The sequence below is a fragment of the Macaca mulatta genome, chromosome 19 (genome assembly GCF_049350105.2).
Source record: "Macaca mulatta isolate MMU2019108-1 chromosome 19, T2T-MMU8v2.0, whole genome shotgun sequence".
NCBI lineage: Eukaryota > Metazoa > Chordata > Mammalia > Primates > Cercopithecidae > Macaca > Macaca mulatta.
The window spans coordinates 55,215,940-55,237,598 of NC_133424.1; the positions used below are offsets into that span (position 1 = coordinate 55,215,940).

The 21,659-nt window shown below is 42.8% G+C and overlaps 1 protein-coding gene across 2 annotated transcripts; it reads right to left on the minus strand.

Annotated features, from left to right (window-relative positions):
* Positions 1–2,038: 2,038 nt before the first annotated feature.
* On the minus strand, positions 2,039–20,917 carry LOC114675613 (pregnancy-specific beta-1-glycoprotein 2-like). 2 transcript variants are annotated; one of them, XM_077983074.1, is made up of 5 exons: positions 20,773–20,917; positions 19,199–19,558; positions 10,654–10,932; positions 7,156–7,410; positions 2,039–2,203 (listed from the first exon to the last, which is right to left on the minus strand). In XM_077983074.1, exons 1-5 carry the CDS (start codon positions 20,834–20,836, stop codon positions 2,169–2,171), a joined length of 993 nt encoding a protein of 330 aa, XP_077839200.1. In that variant the 5' UTR covers positions 20,837–20,917; the 3' UTR covers positions 2,039–2,168. The 2 variants fall into 2 exon arrangements, with proteins under 2 accessions (XP_077839200.1, XP_077839199.1); XM_077983073.1 differs by lacking the exon at positions 2,039–2,203 and having other exon boundaries at positions 7,118–7,410.
* Positions 20,918–21,659: the final 742 nt, after the last annotated feature.

Consider the following 21,659-nt stretch of genomic DNA (forward strand, 5'->3'; position numbering starts at 1 on the left):
TCTCGATCTCCTGACCTCATGATCTGCCCACCTCGGCCTCCCAAAGTGCTGGGATTACAGGCATAAGCCACTGCACCCAGCCTAGAATACTCATATTATTAACATTCCCATAAATGTTATTTAGAGAAGGTTTAGCAACACTTATCACTTATTTGAAAATGCTTTATCTATATTTTAACATATAAAATAAGGTGGCTTTTCCATTCAGCTTCAGTTTCCCAACTGGATTACTGAGTTCTTGGTGTAGCCCATTAATAATTAGGGCCAAAAAAGTATAGTCTTATATATGTTCAAAAACTAACTTAGGTAATTTCAGTACTTCTACTTCAAAATCATTGACCTAGTTGTAAGTTCTACCTATTACAACAAGAGTTCTCCATCCTCATTACATGTTAGTAGTGTCAGGGAAGACTTAAAAATTATCAATGCCTGGGTCCCTCTACAGACCTTTTAACTGGAACTCATGGGTGTGACTTGAGCATCCACTTTTAAAAATGTTTTCCAAACAGTATGGCGATTCCTCAAGGATCTAGAACTAGATGTACCATGTGACCCAGCCATCCCATTACTGGGTATATAACCAAAGGATTATAACTCATGCTGCTATAAAGACACATTCACACGTATATTGATTACGGCACTACTCACAATAGCAAAGACTTGGAATCAACCCAAATGTCCATCAGTGACAGACTGGATTAAGAAAATGTGGCACATATACACCATGGAATACTATACAGCCATAAAAAAGGATGAGTTTGTGTCCTTTGTAGGGACATGGATACAGCTGGAAACCATCATTCTTAGCAAACTATCACAAGAACAGAAAACGAAACACCGCATGTTCTCACTCATAGGTGGGAACTGAACAATGAGATCACTTGGACTCGGGAAGGGGAACATCACACACAGGGGCCTATCATGGGGGGGGGGGAGGGGGGAGGGATTGCATTGGGAGTTATACCTGATGTAAATGACAAGTGAATGGGTGCTGACGAGTTGATGAGTGCAGCACAGCAACATGGCACAAGTATACATATATAACAAACCTGCACGTTATGCACATGTACCCTAGAACTTAAAGTATAATAATAATAAAAAAATTATGAAAATGAAAAAAATAATAATAAATAAAAAATAAATAAATAAAAAATAAAAATGTTTTCCAGTGATTCCAAAGTGTAGCTATATTTCCCATCAGATTTCTCTGATTTCTTGTGACCTTCACTTTTTTTCTATTTTGGTATCATGATGAATTTCAGATCTCATTTCCTGTCTTATGCTTTATGTCCCCTGGGGTAGGGACCTTGCCTTCTTCATTTCTGTATCTTTTTTGAACAAGTGAATTAGTCATCAGGAAAAGGTCTCCACCACACATACATGGTGTTCTGAGTCTCAGGTTGACAAGCTAATCCTAAAGTCTTTTTCCTCCACGACGTCAGAGGTTGCTTGTGATGAAGGGAGTGGTTAAGTCTGTAGTGCAGATGGTGGAGGGGAGTTCATCCTGTTTTTAGACATAGCATTGGAACTAAGAATTTTATGTCTATATGGCTGAAGGGGCAGGGATGTGTAGGAAGACAGTTCTAATTAGGATGGAGGAATTATACTAGGAAGTAGAGGTAAAGGAAGTGAGAAGGATTAGTAAATAGAAGAAATGTGAACTTACCAAATAGGCTAGTGTAGACCCCTGGAGATTCTTGATTAAGTGAACTAACTAGATTTTAGAAAGGTAATGAGGCAGTCATATGCAAGGAAGGTTTCAAAGTCTGGACACAAGAAGTCAAGCAACACTTTGAGAAGTGGTTGGTCTTTATGGGAATGGAGAAAATTACACTATTGAGAGATGTGAAAAGTAATGAAGAGGGTTTCACAATGTGAAATTGTGTTTCTCATTTGAATCTGAGAAATAAACGAGACAATTATGGCTAAAAGACATTGGGGTAGAGGGAGCACGAAGGCCAGGGAGAAAGGGAACTGCAGGAATTAGTGTTGAGAAGCAGGAGTTTGGTTGAGGAATGAGGAGATCCAGTCCCAGATACAGGCCAATAAGTCTTTTCCCTCTCCCAAGCATGGCAGTCAGCCCTGCAGGAAATGGTACAAGAGAAAAGACCATCATACCTGCCAGACTTCCTGAAATACAGAAATGACATCACGGCTGCTATGTCGGATTAATGCCAGGATAGATGTCCTCTTCCTGAAGAAGCTGTCATGGAAAGAAAAGAAAAGAAGGAATGGAGATGATGTTACTTTACAGAGGGGAACCTCAGGAACCAGCATGTAACATGAGGTACTCTATAATTGTTTCTTCAAGGAATGCATTATTTCTGTTGGAAAGTTGATGGGAGATTATTATATTCCTTTAGTTTTTTTCCTCTCTCACCATGTTTCTAAGTTTTTTTAATCAGTCCTCTGTCAATTCTCTACTACACTCAGATATTTCAGAAAGCTTTTGGATGTGTGAAAGGCTGATCGCTATCTTCTATGTCAGTAAAACTATCCACCTTTACAACATTTCATGGTTGCATCTTTTTCTCAGTGTCTCTGTGGTGGCAGCCATGAATGAGACCCTGCCAGGTGTCCGTGGCAGGGACCTGATTGACAGAAGGCCCAGGTCAGTGCATTTCAAATTCACCACCTCCTTTACACAGAAAGCTTCCTTCCCACAGGCTCCCAGCAAGGGCATGAAAGCAAGCATAGTTCTCTGAGGCTCTCTTTAACTCTAATGGGTGACTGGTTGGAGGACTCCCCATCAGCCTTGCAAAAACTGTCTTAAGAACTGCATTGATACCTAAAATTTCTTTCCCTTTCTTTTTCACGGGAGTCAGCTTTGCATAGTGGTCTGTGGGTTCTCCCACACTACCTTCATGCCTGCCCCACATTCCCTCACAGGTGTCCTCCCTGATAATTTATCTTATTTCTTTAGTCCTATCCTGGATGCATCTCAGTTGGTAAAAAAAAAAAAAAAAAAAAAAAATCAGGATTGATTCTTTACACTTAGATTTTTTCCTTTCTCTCCCACAAGTAGTCAGTAACCATGTCCTAGTGTTTTTTGTGTTACCTCTTTTTCTATATATATATATATGGAAATAGGTACTGTTGAGGGGCACATCTTATGTGCCAGGCCCTGTGCTAAATACTTTATCTGTACCTCATTTATTTCACACAGTAACCCTGTCAGTTACATATTATTTCCATATTGCCGATGAAAAGACAGAAGCTTAGAGTAGTGTAAAAACTTTCCTGGTGTCATATGGCTACTAATAGGAGGATCTGAGATTTCATTCTGGGACTATTTGACCTCAAGGCTAATGATGACAGTAGTAATATAGCAACTGACATTGGTTCGTCTGTGTGTGGCATCTTGTTTCATTGACTGCAATAAACCTTTAAAAGAATCGTATGAAGCAAGCTCTCTCATGCTTCAGGATATGAAAGAAGAACAAACTAAACCCAAGCACAGTGATTTAAGGACACAATACGGATTAGAGTGGATAAAAATAAAATGGAGAATGGAAAAAGAATACAGTAAGTTAATGAAACCAAAGTTGATTCTTCAAAATAAAATCAACAAAATTGATGACCATTAACTAGACTAAGAAAAAAAGAGAGAAGATTAAAATTACTAAAATCAGAAATGACAATGGAGTCCAAGCATGGTGGGTCATCTTTTAATCCTAGCACTTTGGAAGGTCACAATGGGAGGATTTCTTGAGTCCAGGTGTTTGGACCAGCATAGGTAACCTTGGGAGACACTGTCTCTACAAAAAAAAATTTAAAACCAATTAGCTGGGCATGGTGGCAAGCATCTGTAGTCCTAGTATCTTGGGGGGCTGAAGAAGGAGAATTTCTTCAGCCCAGGAGGTTGAGGCTGCAGTGAGGCATATTCACACCACTGTATTTCAGCCTGGGCTGGCCTACAGAGTGAGCGGCTGTCTCTCTCTAAAAAAAAAAAAAAGAAAAAAGAAAAAACAGAAAATGAAATGATTACTACCAATTCTAATAAAATAATGATTATGAAATTACTGTAAATAATTGTATGTTAATAAATTGTATAACCTAGATGGAATAAACAAATTCCTTGAAAAACACAAAAATATGAATAGAACTATAACCAGTAATAAGATTGAATCAATAAAAGCATTTGATGAAATTCAATATTTTTTCATAATAAAAACATTCTAAGAATGGAAGGAAACCACCTCAACATAAAGGCAATATGTGAAAAACCCAATGCTAACATCATACTCAACGGAGAACGACTGAAAGCTTTCCCTGTTTGAGCAGAAACAAGACAAGGATGCTGCTTTGGACACTTCTATTCAATGTAGTATTGAAAGGTGTAGTCGGAAAAATTAGGCAAGAATTATAAAAAAGACATTCAAATTGGAAGAAAGGAGTAAAATTATTTCGGTTCGCAGATAACTTGAAGTTATATGTAGAAAATCCTAAAGATGGAACAAACCTATAAAAATTGATGAATGAATTCAGTAATGTTCCACAATACAAAATCAACATTCAAACATCAGTCATATTTCAATACACTAACCATGGACAATCTGAAGGGAAATTAAGAAGAAAAATTTAATTTGTATTAATATCAAAAAGAATAAAATATTTAGGAATAAGTTTAACCAAAGAGGTGAAATAATTATACCTGAAATCCATAAAATATTGCTTAATGATGACATCAATAAAATGAAAGACATTTTATTTTCGTGAATTAGAAGACTCACTATTGTCCGGAGGACAATGAAACCCAAAGTGAGCTGCAGATTCAATATAATTCCTCTCAGAATCTCAGTGACATTTTTGCAGTAAAAGAAAAATCTGTCCTAAAATTTATATTGAAAATCATGACCCTAAATAGACAAACAACTTTGAAGAGGAAGAATGAAGCTGGAGGACTCACACTTTCTGATTTCAGCATTTACTACAAAGCCCCAGTAACCAATACAGTGTGGTACTGGCATAAAGGAGGACATAGACATTAATGAAATGGAACAGAGACTCCAGAAAGAAATACTTGCATATATGGCCAAATGATTTTCATCGAGTGTGCCAAGATCGTTCAATGGGGAAAGGATAGTGTTCTCACCAAATGATATTGGAAAAGCTGGATATCCCAGGGCAAGAATGAGTGGAACCTTTACCTAACATCATATACAAAATTAACCCACAATAGATCAAAGATCTAAATGTAAGAGCAAAATCTATACAACTCTTAGAAGAAAACATAGGATAAAAACTTCATGATATTGCATTTCACAATGATTTCTTGGTTGTAACAACAAAAGCATAGGCAACAAATAAAATGGATAAATTGGACTTCATAAAAATCAAAACCTTTTACATATCGAAGAACATTATCAAGAAAGTCAGAAGGCAACCCATGAAACGAGAAAAATATTTGCAAATTGTAAGTGTGATAAGAAACTAATTTCCAGAATACACAAAAAACTACAAGTTAACAACAGCAAACATCCAAAAACACAATTACAAAATGAACCAAGAATTAAAATAGAGTTTTCTCCAAGGGAGATATACAAATATCCAATAAGCCTATGCAAAGCTCCTCAGCATCACGAATACTTAGAGATATGCAAATTAAAACCACAATGTGACACCACCTCACAGACATTAGGATGGCTTTGATAAACAACAACAGTGACAGCAACACAAAACAAGTGTTTTCAAATAGATGGAAAAATTGGAGCTCTAGTGCATTGCTGATGGGAATGGGAAATGTTATAGCCACTGTAAAAAGTGGTGTGGCTGTTTCTCAAAAATTTAAACAACAAATTACCATTCGATCCAGCAATTCCACTTCTGGACATACTCCCTATAGAATTGAAAGAAATGTGAACAAATATTTGCATATTAATGTTCAGAGAAGCATTACACACAATAGCCAAAAATGGAAACAAGGGAAAAGTCCATTGAAAGATAAGTGGGTAGGGAAATGAGGTATATCTATACATCGAAATGTTATTCAACCTTAACAAGGAATAAAATTCCAATACATCGTGCAAAGTGGATAAACCTTGAAGATATTATGCTAACTGAAATAAGCCAGACATGAAAGGATAATTATTCTATAATTCCATTTATAAACGATAGAACAGCCAGTTACATAGAGACAGAAAGTAGAATGGTATGTACTAAGGGTTAGGGGGAGAAGAAGTGAGAGTTACTGTTTATTGGGTACAGAGGTTTAATATGATAAAAGGAAAAAGTTCTGGAAATGGATAGTGTGATGGTTACACAACACTAAATGGCACACTTAGAAATAGTTAATGATAAGCCTTATATTGGATATATATAAAGTGTCCTGGTAGTCTTACACTCTATAAATACACACTTTTTGGCATAGCCCCTTTCCTGCCATGCAGAGCCCCAGAGGTGAATCTCCCTATTTATTCAAGTGTGCATCACTCACTGTCCTCTGTGCTGTGTCCCACGTGCTGTGCCCACAGCCTCATACAGCTGGTGATTTCATAGCCAGGACACAGCTCAAGAGTCTGCCCCGAGGCTCCCTCTCTTTTAATTTCCCTGCAGCCTAGCCTTCACATCAACTGGCAGTTCGATTTAGCCGAATTCAGGACAGGCCACCAGGGCTCTTTCTCCACACATGCTGGTCCCACACCAGGTGGAGTCAGGCAGGGCCAGTCACTGGAGAAGTCCGGAGCAGATTAGGGAGCGGTCTGAGCTTCTCTCATCCAAGGGCTTTCCTACTCTCATTTGGAGGAAAAATGTGAGCTTGTTTCAAAGCCTCGGATGCTCCTTGTAGCTCATGCAGTAGAGAAAAGAAAAAAAGACGTGGCAGAAAGGGATGTGTTGGTGACAGCGAGAAGCAACGTGACCTTGAGGACTCTCCTTCTTGTCCCTCTGTGAAGCCTCTTCCACCACATAGGGCTCAGGGCTGACAAAGCCCCCTCCCTACCTTTCTCAGGCTGGACGCAAAGTCAGCCATGAGAAAACAGAAAAACAAGTAGAGAGTCCTTGGAGACAAACTGGGAGGGTTCAGGAGGAGAATTTAGGATTTGCTTCTGCCAATGGGACACAGGCTGGGAATTAAAATGTTTTCCTGGGTCTTCTCTGAAAGGCAGATAGACTCCACCTAAAACCCTATTGCCAGTGATGCAGGGATCCACTTACCAGAGACTTTGATCGTCTTGGATGTGGAACTTGAGCTGCCAGTGGCTGAGTTACGAGCGGAGCAACCATAGATTCCGCTATGCTTTGTAGTAATTTCACGGATAAAAAGGTCTTGTCCTGATTTCAGAAACTTCCCATTAATCGTCCAAGTATACTCTGCCGGTGGGTTAGAGTCCGCGAAGCAGTACAAGTAGAGGTTTTCTCCTGAACGGTAATAGGGGAATGGAGAGAAAATGCTGGGGATGTGTGGACCATCTGGAGTAAAGAGAATAAAGTCACAGGTGATGTCATCTGAAGGAAGGGGATGTTCCTGGTCTCTTAAACAGACACACTATCCCTCTGAGCCAAGACACACCCTCAAGGCCCAGCCAAACCGCTCCTGTGTTCACTGGGCCAAAGCCTGAGGTATTCTCCTGTTTCTCCCATCACAGGCTATAGACTCCAAGTCTCCCATGACAAGAGCATCTCCTCCCCTTATATTTTTGTTTAAGGCTATGCATACCCAGAATTTCCCAGGGCAGGGAGTCATGGCCAGCCCTGGTGTCCAGAAAAAAAAGTGTCTGTACTTGGACCTGAGAGAGACTGAGATGCCTGACCTGTGTTCGTTTGGATTGTAGTGGGTGGCCTGGTCCACACAGGAACCAAAGATACAAAGGACATCCAGGGTGACTGGGTCACTGGGGGTGCTACCAACTTGGCCCCATATTTCACATTCGTAGGGGCCTGTGTCATTTCTTGTGCCATTGTCTAGAATGAGGATCCTGTTTTCACCGGGTTGCTTTAGCTTGGGACAGTGTGGATAACAGAGAGAAGATTGTCCTGTATGGTACCTTTGATTCCTCCACAGGCATCCTTCAATCAGAGTTGGGATCTCCCTCCCCTCAGCCCACCCGAGTCCTTGAAAACCAATAGCTGGTGTGTGTGTCACAAGACAGATGTATGATGATCTAAGGGCTCAAAGACTGTGAGGCCGCCTGCTCTGTCTTAGGGAAGCACAGACTTTCTCAAGTGTGAATTGAGCAGCAGTGTTGGGTCATGGACAGACACGTCAGTGGGAGTCACAGCCCCTCGTACCCCTCCCAGTCCCTCTTTTTTCAACTGACTTGCTGGTTCACCTTGGGTTCCTTACCTGGAATGTGCAACTGCTGAGCCCCTTCCAAATTCCATCCTACTTTGCCCCCCTAGATATAATTTATCTGCAGCTTCCATTTCCAAGGACATTCTAGAGATGAGTAATAATGGGACTTCCCATTGTCCTGAAACCCTGAAGATACTGAGCAGGCTGGCCTGGGACTGGATGTTTCAGCAGAAATAAGACAGGGGAGACCAGAGTCAAGCCTGGAGGTCAGTTCAGTCATCAGGCCGTGGAGGCACAAAGTGGGGTAGTTTTCTGCAGGTGACTTACTTGACTTACTTGAGCCAGTGGCCTCCAAAGATAGAGCAGAGTGCAAGGAATGATCTAGAAAGAGTGAAGGGGGCAGACAAGAGCTGGTGACTTTGGAGCAGAACCATGTTCTCTGCTCTGGGTTCTTTAAGTTTCCTCTCCTTCTGCAGAGGGGAGGTGAGGACTAAATGGATCTTTCCAGAAATACATGTGGACATTTGCAAATGCAGAATGGACTGGTGGAAAGGGTGGGAATGAACTGCTGGAAATCTGGTCCTCATCGACCATACACGTTTGATGGATATGAGACAAATTTGGGGAGAAATTTTGCAAATATTTTCTTTCATTGGACACTCTACACTCCGATTCCATGGGTTTGACTACTCTAGGGAAATCATGTAAGTGGATTCCAGAGTGAATCTGAGAAGAGACTGCTGGTTGCCAGGAGCTGGGAGTGGGGAGAATCAGAAGTTGTTCATGTGTGTGCCGTTTCAGTTATGCCAGATCAGGAGGTTCTAGAGATCTACTGTACAGCTTGATGCCTATAGTTCCTACAGATTGAGTATTTCTTATGCATAAGACTTAGGACAAAAGTGTTTTGGATTTCTGACATTTTTTGATTCGAAATATTTGTCACATACTTACTGGTTTAGCATCCCAAATCTGAAAGATTCAAAATCTAAAATGCTCCAGTGAGCATTTCTTTTCAGCATCACATTAGTCAGCAAAAGTGGGTGGTGATAGGCTAAATACATTCTTGCCCTTTTTTTTTCTCACCACGTTTACAGCTTGGTGATTAGTTTTTGGTCAATTCCATACTGGCCATGCTGCACTTGTATGTTTTTGAAGGCTTTGGGATCTGAGAAATAATGATTGCTATTTTCTATGTCGTCAACACTTTCCACCTTTCCATGTTTGCATCTTTTTCTCAGTGTCTCTGTTGTGGCAGTCATCAATAAGAGCCTGTCAGGTCAGATTTAGGACAGATTTTTGTAATTCTGCAAAAAAAAAAGTTACTGTAATTCTGGTAGGGGTTGAGTTGAATCTGCAGCTCACTTTGGGTAGTATTGTCATCCTAACAATATTGATTTTTACAATCCTTGAAAATGAAATGTCTTCCCACATATTGATGTCGTCTTTAATTTCATTCAGTAAATTTTTGTAGTTTTCACGGTATAAATCTTAGATCTTTTTGGTTAAAATTATTCCAAAATATTTTATTCCCTTTGACGTTAATGACAATGGAAATTCTTTACTGAATTTCCTTTCATATTGTTCATTGTTACTGTATAGTCTAAAGAATGATCTAGAAAGAGTGAAGGCCACAGGCAAAAGCTGGTGCTTTTCGAGCAGAAACATATTCCCTGAGTTTTTATCTTCCCCCTCCTTTTGCAGAGGGCAGGTGGCTCTTCTCTGATACCCAGATAGACTTCACTGGAAAACATATTGCCAGTGCTCCAGGGATCCACTTACCAGGGACTATGATCCTCTTGATTATGAGATTTGTTCCACCAGTGACTGAGTTATGCATGAAACAGACATAGACCCCTCTATATGTTTTAGTGATTTGGAGGATAAAGAACACTTGTGCTGATTGCTGGAATTTCCCATCAATCAGCCAAGAATGCTCTGCCAGTGGGTGAGCGTCTGTGAGGCAGGAGAGCTTGGGGACTTCCCCTGGATGGTAATAGGGGTATGAAGAAGAAATGGTGGGGGTGTCCAGACCTTCTGGAGCAAAGAAAATAAAGTCGTACCTGATGTTGTCAGAGGGAAGGGAAAATCCTGGTCTATGGAAGGGCCACAGTGACCCTGTGAGCTAAGTCACAACACTGAAGTCCCAGCCAAATCCCTGCTGTGTTCACTGATCTGGAGCCTGAGACATTCACCTACTTCTCCCATCATAAGCTGTGGTCCCTGAGTCTACCATGACGGTAGTAGCCTCTACTCTCTCATTGTTGATCAAGCCTAAGCCTACTGTTAGTACTCGTGGCCAGCTTTGATGTCCAGGGATAAGGGTATCTGTAGTTGCACCTGAGAGTGACTGAGAGGCCTGGCCTCTGGCCATGTGTATTTGGGATGGCAGCCTAGTTCACAGAGGAACAGAAGATACTTACAGAGGAGATTCAAGGTGACTGGGTCACTGTGGCTGGAACTCCCTGGGTTCTTCATTTCACATTCATAGGGTCCTGCAGTATCCTTTGTGACACCAAATAGACTGAGGGTCCTGTTGTTTTCGGACAGCTGCAACTTGCGACTGATAGGGAGGCTCTGACCATTTATCCACCACAGGTAGCTTACATCCTGAGTGTCAGGATCACAGGATAAGATCACAGTCTCCGTGCCCTCCCTGGGGTTTAAGTTGCTGCTGGAGATGTAGGGCTTGGGAGTCTCCACTGTGCAGATAACAGAGAGAAGATTGCCCTGTGTGGCACCTTTGATTCCTCTAAAGACATTTTTCAATCAGAGATGGCATTTCCCACTTCAGCCCACCCAAGTCCTTAAAAATCCATGGCAGATGTGTGTGTTACAAGACAGATGCATGGCAATCTGAGGGCTCAGAGATTGTGAGGCTGCCTTCTGTATGTGGGAGAAGCACAGACTTTCTCCAGTGTGAATTGAGCAGCAGCATTGCGTAATGGAAATACATGGGTCCAGCAGTCAGAGCCCCGGTGCCTCTCTGAGTCCCTCCCTCTCCCACTGCCTGCCTGGCCCACCCTGTGATCCTCACTTGGAGCATGCAGTGTAGAATCTTCTTAGTTTCAGTCTTACTTTGCTCTCAAGGTATGTTTTCCCTGCAGCTTCCCTTTCCAAGGGCATCCTAGAGATGGATGATGGAACTTCCCATTGTCCTTAAACCCTTTGGGTAGTGGGAAAACTGACCTGAGAATGGTACTTCAGCAAAAATAACACAGGGGAGACCAGAGTCAAGCCTGTAGGTCAATTCAGTCATCAGGCAGTGGAGCTACAAGGTGGGGCAGTTTTAACAGCTGTCTCACAGTGACTGACTTGAGCCAGTGGCCTCTAAAGATAGAGCAGAGTCCAAGGAATGAGCTACAAAGAGTGAAGGGGACAGGCAAGAGCTGATAGATTTGCACCAATATCATGTTCCCTGTCCTTTGTCCATGATGTTCCCTTCCCCCTGTAGAGGGCAGGTGAGGACCATGTGGATCTTTCTAAAAATACATGGGGATGTTTGCAAATGCAGAACTGACTGGTGGAAAGGGCAAGCGTGAACTGATGATGAAAGTCTGGCCCTCATGGACCACTTGTGTTTGGTGGCTATTAGACCAATATTTGGGAAGAAGTCTTGCAGATACTTTCTCTCATTAGACATTCTACTCTCTGATTCTGTGAGTTTGACTACTCTATGTACCTCATCTCAGTGGATTCCAGAGTAAATCAGAGAGTAAAATAGTAGTTTCCAGGAGCTGGGGTGAGGGGAATAGGGCATTGTTCCGTGGGTGTGAGCTTTCAGTTATGCAGGTTGAGGAGGTTCTAGAGACCTCCTGCATATCTTCATACCTATAGTTCATACAGATAAAGTGTTCCTTATGCAGAAAGCTTAAAACCAGGTGTTTTGGAGTTCTAACTTTTTTTATTTTGGAATATTTGCAGTAGATGTACTGGGTTAGCATCCCACATCTGAAAAATTTTAAATCCAAAATGCTCCAGTTAGCACTTCTTTTTAGCACCACATCAGTGGTCAGAAGTGTTGGATTTTGGTGCATTTCAGATTTTGGATTTCTGAATTTGGGATGCTCAATTTGTAATATTGTAATTTTCCCATAAAAAGTTGTCAGGCGTTTAGACCTCATGTTATGGTGTGACTCTAGTAACAAAACAAAACAAAACAAAACAAAATTTGAAGGAAACATTAAAATGTTGTCATCAGTGGAAATTTTTACTGATGGTCCAAATATCTAAGATCAATTGCTGGTATAATATTTCTCTTGATACCCAATTAAGGTTTAGGTGTGGGGTGAATTCAGCAGAATCACATTATGCTCAAAGAAAGATGCCACAGGTGATTTGAAATTAGCAAGTCCTTAAGTAGAAAGAGTCCCGTTAAAAGGACAGAACTGGTCAGTGTGTCAATTACGTAAAGGGAGGAATGATGCTGAATTAAAAGAAGTGATGTGTGTTATGTTAGTAAATATAGAAAGAACTCCCTGTTTCTAATTTCTGTGCAAGGTTAGGAAAAATGGGGAGGAGCCCAAAACAGGTATGTGAAGTGCTGTCTTCATTTTCTCTCAACCTCAGGAAATACAACTAGAGTTTAAGTTTGTGCGAATTAGGAAGAGTCTAAGTGAGATGCCATTGGGTCATATGTCCCCCACACGAAGAATCCCAACTTATGAAAATGGCATCATCATGGGGAAAGAATCGAATGTTGCCCAGGTAGGAAAACCATCAGATAGCACCCCCTGGCCACCTCCAACAGGTCCCGGAACCCAACAGTATTCCCATTATGTGAATGTTACAGCCTTGGTAGTTGCCCCATAACTACAAAATTTAAAAATTGCTATTGTCAATACAAAATGATAAATATGAAGTGGAATATATTGCTCCATTTTTTCCCCTACTCTTTTTGAACTTTCCTGTTTCATTTTTGGAAGTTTCTATTGACACATCCTCAAGCTAGGGATTCTTTCCTCAGCTGTGTGCATTCTACCAGTAAGCATCAAAAGCATTCTTCATTTCTCTAACAGCATTTTTTTTTTCTGAGATGGAGTCTCACTCTTTTGCCCAGGCTGGAGTGCAGTGGCACCATCTTGGCTCACGGCAAGCTCTGATTCCCGGGTTCATGCTATTCTCCTGCCTCAGCCTCGCGTGTAGCTGGGACTACAGGCACCCGTCAGCACGCCCGGCTCATTTGTTTGTATTTTTAGTAGAGATGGGGTTTCACCGTGTTCGCCAGGAAGGTCTCGATCTCCTGAACTCGTGACTCGCCCGCCTCGGCCTCCCAAAGTGTTGGGATTACAGACGTGAGCCACTGTGCCTGGCCGTCTCTGAGGGATTTTAACGAGTTGTTGACTTTGAGTTTGTTCAACTGTTTACTTACTGTTAACCAAGTGACAAATTACAAGCTTCTTATATGCCTGACAGGAAACCAGAAGTCTCTAGAAAGTGACTGGAGAATGCGAGTTCCATAGTAGGTTGAGGATGGAGTCACGAGTGAAACGGGTGAAATCAGCCCATGGGCTTTGGAGACTACAAGCCTGCCCAGCCTATGACACCCTGGTGAGTCAGTGCAAAGATTACAACAGTGACAGCAAACTAGCATGGCTGACTCCATCTGGCATCTAGTCTCAGGCTGCTTGTCCTCACTCATTCCTAGACATAGGCCAGGCTAACCATGGGAGGAATTTAGTTTATGGTTGAACTTTGAAGAAACAATGATACTACTTCCTCCATAACACTAATACCCTTATTTTGCTCAGGGATTGTCTTTGTAAAACTGGTGAAAGACCATGAGAGTAAGATTATAGGAGGGCAGTGAATTCTGCTAAAATGTAGGCACAGTTTCTATAATCCCTTACTGCTCAAATGTCATTTGCCCAGAGTTTACAAAATTCGTAACTAATTGCTCCTATGATAACATCACTATTACAGAACCTGAGATTGGTCTTTTGAGATGTTTCTCGTTCTTTGCATTCTGGCAACCCGCTGACATCATCTATACCCTTAACTAATGGCTCAGCCAGTCACGTGGTCCCCACCTAGAGGCGAATTGAAGCAAAAACAGATCACTTCCCTCTGCCTGCATGATTCCATCCCCAAACAATCAGCAATACCGATCTTTTAGTCCTGTGCCTCTGAAACTATCCTTGAAAATCTCTGTCTAATGTTCACAGCTGGTACCTTTCCTTCTGAAACTATTCCAATCAATAGAAAGAGGGAATCTTCCCTGACTCATTTTATGAGGCCAGTATCATCCTGATACCAAAGTCTGGCAGAGACACAGCAACAAAAAAAGAAAATTTTAGACCAATATCCCTGATGAACATCAATGCAAAAATCCTCAATACAATACTGGCAAACTGGATCCAGCAGCACATCAAAAAGCTTATCCACCATGATCAAGTGGGCTTCATCCTGGAATGCAAGGCTGGTTCAACCTACACAAATCAATAAACGTAATCCTGCATATAAACAGAACCAAAGAAAATAACCACATGATTATTTCGATAGATGCAGATAAGGTCTTATACAAAATTCAAAAGTACTTCATGCTAAAAACTCTCAATAAATTCTGTACTGATGGAACGTATCTCAAAATAACAAGAGCTATTTGTGACAACCCCACAGCCAATATCATACTGAATGGGCAAAAACTGGAAACATTCCAGTTTTTTTTCCATTCCCTGGCACAAGACAGGGATGTCCTCTCTCCCCACTCCTATTCAACATAATGTTGGAAGTTGTGGCTAGGGCAATCAGGCAAGATAAAGAAATCAAGGGTATTCAGTAAGGAAAGGAAGAAGTCAAATTGTCCCTGTTTGCAGATCACATGATTGTATATTTAGAAAACCCCATCATCTCTGCCGAAAATCTCCTTAAGCTGATAAGCAACTTCAGCAAAGTCTCTGGACACAAAATTAATGTGCAAAAATCACAAGCATTCTTATACACCAGTAACAGACAAACAGAGAGCCAAATCATGAATGAACTTCCATTCACAATTGCTTCAAAGAGAATAAAATACCTAGGAATCCAACTTACAAGGGATATAAAGGACCTCTTTAAGGAGGACTACAAGCCACTGCTCAGTGAAATAAAAGAGGACACCAACAAATGGAAGAACATACCATGCTCATGGATAGGAAGAATCAACATTGTGAAAATGGCCATACTGCCCAAGGTCATTTATAGATTCAATGCCATCCCCATCCAGCTACCAATGAGTTTCTTCACAAAATTGGAAAAAACTACTTTAAAGTTCATATGGATCCAAAAAAGAGCCTGCATTGCCAAGACAATCCTAAGTCAAAAGAACAAAGCTGGAGGCATCACGCTACCTGACTTCAAACTATACTACAAGGCTACAGTAACCAAAACATCATGGTACTGATACCAAAACAGAGATATAGACCAATGGAACAGAACAGATCCCTCAGAAATACTACCACACATCTACAGCCATCTGAACTTTGACAAACCTGACAAAAACAAGAAATGGGGAAAGGATTCCCTATTTAATAAATGGTACTGGGAAAATTGGCTAGCCATAAGAAGAAAGCTGAAACTGGATCCTTTCCTTACTCCTTATACAAAAATTAATTCAAGATGGATTAGAGACTTAAAAGTTAGGCCTAATATCATAAAAACCCTAGAAGAAAACCTAGGTAATGCTATTCAGGACATAGGCATGGGCAAGGACTTCATGTCTAAAACACCAAAAGCAACGGCAACAAAAGCCAAAATTGACAAATAGGATCTAATTAAACTAAAGAGTTTCTGCACAGCAAGAGAAACTATGATCAGAGGGAACAGGTAACCTACAGAATGGGAAAAATATTTCGCAATCTACTCATCTGACAAAGACCTAATATCCAGAACCTACAAAGAACTCAAACAAATTTACAAGAGAAAAACAAACAACCCCATCAAAAAGTGGGCGAAGGATATGAAGAGACACTTCTCAAAAGAAGACATTCATACAGCCAACAGACACATGAAAAAATGCTCATCATCACTGGCCATCAGAGAAATGCAAATCAAAACCACAATGAGATACCATCTCACACCAGTTAGAATGGCAATCATTTAAAAGTCAGGAAACAACAGGTGCTGGAGAGGATGTGGAGAAATAAGAACATTTTTACACTGTTGGTGGGATTGTAAACTAGTTCAACCATTGTGGAAAACAATATGGTGATTCCTCAAGGATCTAGAACTAGAAGTACCGTATGACTCAGTCATCCCATTACTAGGTATATACCGAAAGGATTATAAATCATGCTACTATAAAGACACATGCACACGTATGCTTATTGCAGCAGTATTCACAATAGCAAAGACTTGGAATCAACCCAAATGTCCATCAGTGACAGACTGGATTAAGAAAATTTGGCATATATACACCATGGAATACTATGCAGCCATCAAAAAGGATGAGTTTGTGTCCTTTGTAGGGACATGGATGCAGCTGGAAACCATCATTCTCAGCAAACTATCACAAGAACAGAAAACCAAACACCATGTATTCTCACTCATAGGTGGGAACTGAACAATAAGATCACTTGGACGCGGGAAGGGGAACATCACACACGTGGGCCTATTATGGTGACGGGTTGGGGGTTGGGTTGCAATGATAGTTATACCTGATGTAAATCACGAATTGATGGGTGCAGCACACTAACATGGCAAATATACACATATTTAACAAACTTGCACGTTGTGCACATGTACCCTAGAACTTAAAGTACATTAAAAAAAAAGATTTTAAAATTAAAAAAAAAAAATCTCTAACCCCTGATCCACTATGGAGGCTTATTTGAGTAATAATATACCTCCGTCCTCCTATTTGGCAGACTTGGAGTCATTAAAATCTTTCTTTACTGCAAATCACTATCTGGATTAATTGGTTTTGTTTGTGCAGGAGGCCAGAAAAACTTGTCTGGGAATTATAAGAATGGACGGAGGAGCTGCCTATCCCTGTCCCACGGTCTTGTGCACAGATCAGCCTCACAACAGGAAAGAGCGCTGGATGGGGATACAGTGGAAGCTCATTCTCTTAGTGACTTGTGGACATTGGCTCGAGATGAAGCCTGGCAGGAGTGGAAACTCCAGGTCATTTCTATACCTTTCCTATTACCTGGGAGGTGGATCATTCCACAGTGTTAGCAGGAAGGGAATACAAGTCAGCCTAGTTAGAGGGAGTGTCTGGGGAAGGCCTAGGGGTGGAGGAAGAAGCTGTGCAGGACAGGGCTTGCCAGTTAGAATGAAGTGGGAGGAAGATGAGGGACACAGAGAAGCAGAGAGAGGCAGAGACAGCATGGCAGTGAACACTGGGGGCTACAGTGACTTCAGAGACCCCAAGGACCAGGTGCTCCCATTTCCACAGTCCAGGACCAGGGAGCCCTGAGAACCCTCCAGTGGCCAAAGGGTTTCGACTTACATGAGGTGGGGTGTCTTTAGGGGCAAGAGGTAGTGGGGGGATGAAAGATAGGTGGCAGCCTCTGAAGGACAAGGGAAAGGTGTGACCTAGACCTCCTAGGATTCTGCATCTGAGATCCAGTCTCTAAAGAGGTTATGGATCATTCATTTCTTCATTCAATTCCTTCATTTGTTATGTGAGAGCACCTGAGTGTGTGTCTCTCACTGGGCCTATGCTAGTGCAGGGTGTGAGTGGGGAAAGAACACAAGGTCCTGTCCTTTATCCTGTTATGCCAGTGACATAGACACTTTGGGAAACATAGGATTTCAGGTTCAGTGATAGGGGTTAAGATCTGAGGGGGAGGCCTGGACATTTTCTGCACTGACTCTGACAGTTGAGGCAGGTGATTTAGTTCTGGAGTGCAGACTAATCAGCTGACCATTTGCTCTCCCTCCTCTGAGGTTTGGATGTCGAAGAAGAGAGGATTTGAGCCAATAAATGACTATGGGGTCCTTGGAACCCAGTAATCCCTCACTTCTGGTGGAGGAGAGGATGGGCCTGTGGCTGCAGACAGACCTCATGTGACCCTGATCTGCCTTTTGTGTTTGTGTGACTCTGGTTCAGTGACTGTGCCTTCCTGTGCCTCAGTTTTCTCTCAGTCAAATAAGCTAAATGGCGAATGGACTGTGGCTTTTCATGCTATCTGTGAATAAATTGTAAATTCTTCACAGTCACCTGACCTAATGCTTGGCACAGTGGAGGTGTTCACACAAAAAGCATTTATTATTATTCACTTTCACTTCCATGAGGGCGCACCTTTAGGTCAGATCCCTGTGGATAAGTTGCTGCCAAGTACATTTTCTGTCTTCTGTTTCTGCTTCTGGGGACATTAGACTTCCTATGGAGTATCCTAAGCCTCACAAGGCAGTTGACTGATGGCCTACAAAGCTTGTCTTTCTGTCCTCTCCACTCTGAGTGTCAGGTGAAGAAAGCTCTGTCCTTGCCCAGATGAGGCTCTGAGGGCTGAGCCCTGGCTGGTGAGCAGATCCAGGAGACACAGTCGTCAGACAGCTGGCGAATCCTTGGTCCCAGTAAGCCCTGCCACAACCCAGCCCTGGCACAGGCTCCTCCACTTTATCTGGAGTAAGGATTTAGGGACAGCGGTCTGGGGTTGAGGTTTCTAGGGCTGAGCTTTTCTGAGAGTATCTCAAGGGGCCTCTTAGGCAAAGCCCTACTCAGTTCTCCAGGGTCTTTCTCAGGGTCAAGTTTATGAAGAGGGCATGAGGTGCTTGGCTGAGACTGATCTCCTCCTGCTGAACACCCCCTCCCCCACCATCAGACTGTCCTTCCTGTGCAGCAAGTGTCTGGAGGCAGGACAGGAATTCTTATCTGTTGTGGTTTGTCTCCTCTGTGTGTGTCCTGCACTAAATGCCAAAACCGCAACATGGGATATAATGCAGAGAGGGACACAGGCACAGTCCAGGCCTGACCATTCTGTGTGTGCAAAGTAAAAGTGACTCCCAACCCCCAACACCCAGGGATCATGTGGAATCACTCACGGTATAAGGTGAAATGTCCAGTTACTCCTTTAGTCTCATCACCTTGCTTTGTTATTTGAATGGTGTAGGATCCTGTGTCATTCTTGGTGACATTCTGGATCAGCAGGGATGCATTGGAATATACTGTTTCTCGTCCACTGTATGCAGGCCCAAATACAATCATTTCAGTGTCTATTGTATATGCTGCAATGTAATGCTGGAGGTCCATTATTTGCCCTTTGTACCAGCTGTAGCCAGTAAGATTCTGGGGCAAATTGTAGACAAGTAGCAGAACATCCTTCCCCTCAGAAACTTTGGTTGGCTGGGTTTCAATCATGACTTGGGCAGTGGTGGGCGGGTTCCAGAAGATTAAAAGTGATGCTAGGAGGTGGAGAGAGCATCAGTCAATATTGAGACCTATGTATTGGGGGTAAAAAGATGAGGCCCTAGGTCCTGAGAAGATCTCTTCAATCATCAGCCTTGTAGACACACACACACAAACACACACACCCCTCTTTGTGTGTATGTGTGTGTGTTGTGTTTTTGTCCTACTTTCCTACTGGGTCAAGGTCAGCGGCACGACCCCCATTCATTCAACACTTCTGACCTCGGCATTTTTCTCTTACAAATCCTCTTCCCCTGTATGGCTCCCTCCACAACACCCACAGGTCCTGCTCACATCAGGGCGTCCTTAGACTTCTTTCCTGACACCTCCTTCAGAGACCCTGGGTCTTCCCTTTCTGACCTTTCCATGCTCTGCTCCCTCCGGAGCTCTTGTCAACACCTGATCTCACATTCCAGATCTCTTTGCATGTCTGTCTTCCTGCCCATGAGAGCATGAGTTCCGTGAGGACAGAGACGTTTGTGATCTTGGTTGCACCCCAGTGCCTGGGACAGGCTGCAGACTCCTGCAGATGTGAGGGTTCCCAGGAACCTCCCAGCCAGGGCTATTTTTTGTCTTTCCCCAATTATTGAGGTTTTTTGCTGAGGACAGTGTTTCATGTCCTGCTTATATTTTCATTTGAAGTGTCATCCGATAATAGTTATTATTATGATGATTTTTCAAAATATGGTGGCCAGTGATGATTAACCAGGAGAACAGAACACTTGAGATTTTCCTACCTATTACCAATTCCAGTTCAATGTGATTTTTCTGTTGCAACCCTGTCCCTCTCTGGTATATTTTCCCCAATCCAGGCTCCAACAGAGCCTTCTTTTCTTTCTTTCTTTATTTTATTTTTTCTTTTTGAGATGGAGTCTCATACTATCTCCCAGGCTGGCATGCAGTGGCGTGATCTCGGCTCACTGCAACCTCTGCCTCCCAGATTCATGCAATTCTCCTGCCTCAGCCTCCTGAGTAGCTAGGATTACAGGAGCTCACCACCACACCTGGTTAACTTTTTCCGTTTTTAGTAGAGACGGGGCTTCACTGTGTTGACCAGACTGCTCTTGAACTCCTGACTTCATGATCCATCCACCTCAGCCTCCCAAAGTGCTGGATTATTTTATTTTTTAGAACCCCTTCCTCTCCAGGAGACCCCATCCAATCATTCTGCTTCCTCCTCCTGTCCTCTCCCAGGAAGTTCTCTCCTCACCTGTAAGTAGAAGCTCCTTCCAGGTGATGTGCAGTGTGCAGGGAGAGGCTGAGAGGGGCCCCATGGCCTGCTCCGCCTGTGTGTTCTCCTCTGTGGAGATGAGTCTGGGATCCAGAATCTTTCCGAGCACAGCTGTCAGCTGTGCTGTCCTTCCTCCTTCTGTGCTGAGCCTCTTCCCGGGGCAGGAGCACTTCTCAGGCTTATGGGCGGGGTCTGTGCCCAGGACACCTCTCTATCGCCTCCCCTCTCAGTCCTGCCTCTTTGTCCCTCCTTCTCTTTTTCCTTTTGTCTCTGTGTCAGGTCCCTGGGAATTGTGGAGGCCTCTGCCTTTTTCAGCAGTGATTTTGTCACCAAACCTCGCTACACACTATGTGCAAAACCACAAACGTACACACAAAAGAGACGTGCACAGACACACAGAGTCACATACATACCCTGTAGGTTGGGCAAGCACAGCTCTGGGCCTCAGCTTCCTGCTGTCCCAGTGGCTCTGGGTCAGGGTGCACATTCACACCCCTTGCCCTCTTTCATCCCCATCTGGCTCTCCCCTTCAGTGCAGGAGGCTGGAGCTGCATCAGGTCCCTGTTATAGGGACACCACATTGTGCTGTGGGTGAGCTGTGTGTTGCCTGGTGACAGGGACCCTTGCTTTCTCTAATTGTGTCTAGCTTGGCTGCAACTTCCAAGGATGGACATTCAGGACCTGGGTGTCCCAGAGGAAAATGTCCTTACTGGAGGTGTGCAGGTTGAATCTCTCATGCCTCTTGGGAGGAGTGGCATGTGCTGATTGCTTAGTGGGGGCTGTGACTCCCATGGTCAAAGGGACAGTTCTCAGTCACTCTATAGCTCCCTTGGGACTGGTGGATGGGTTTCTCATCTCTTCCTGAC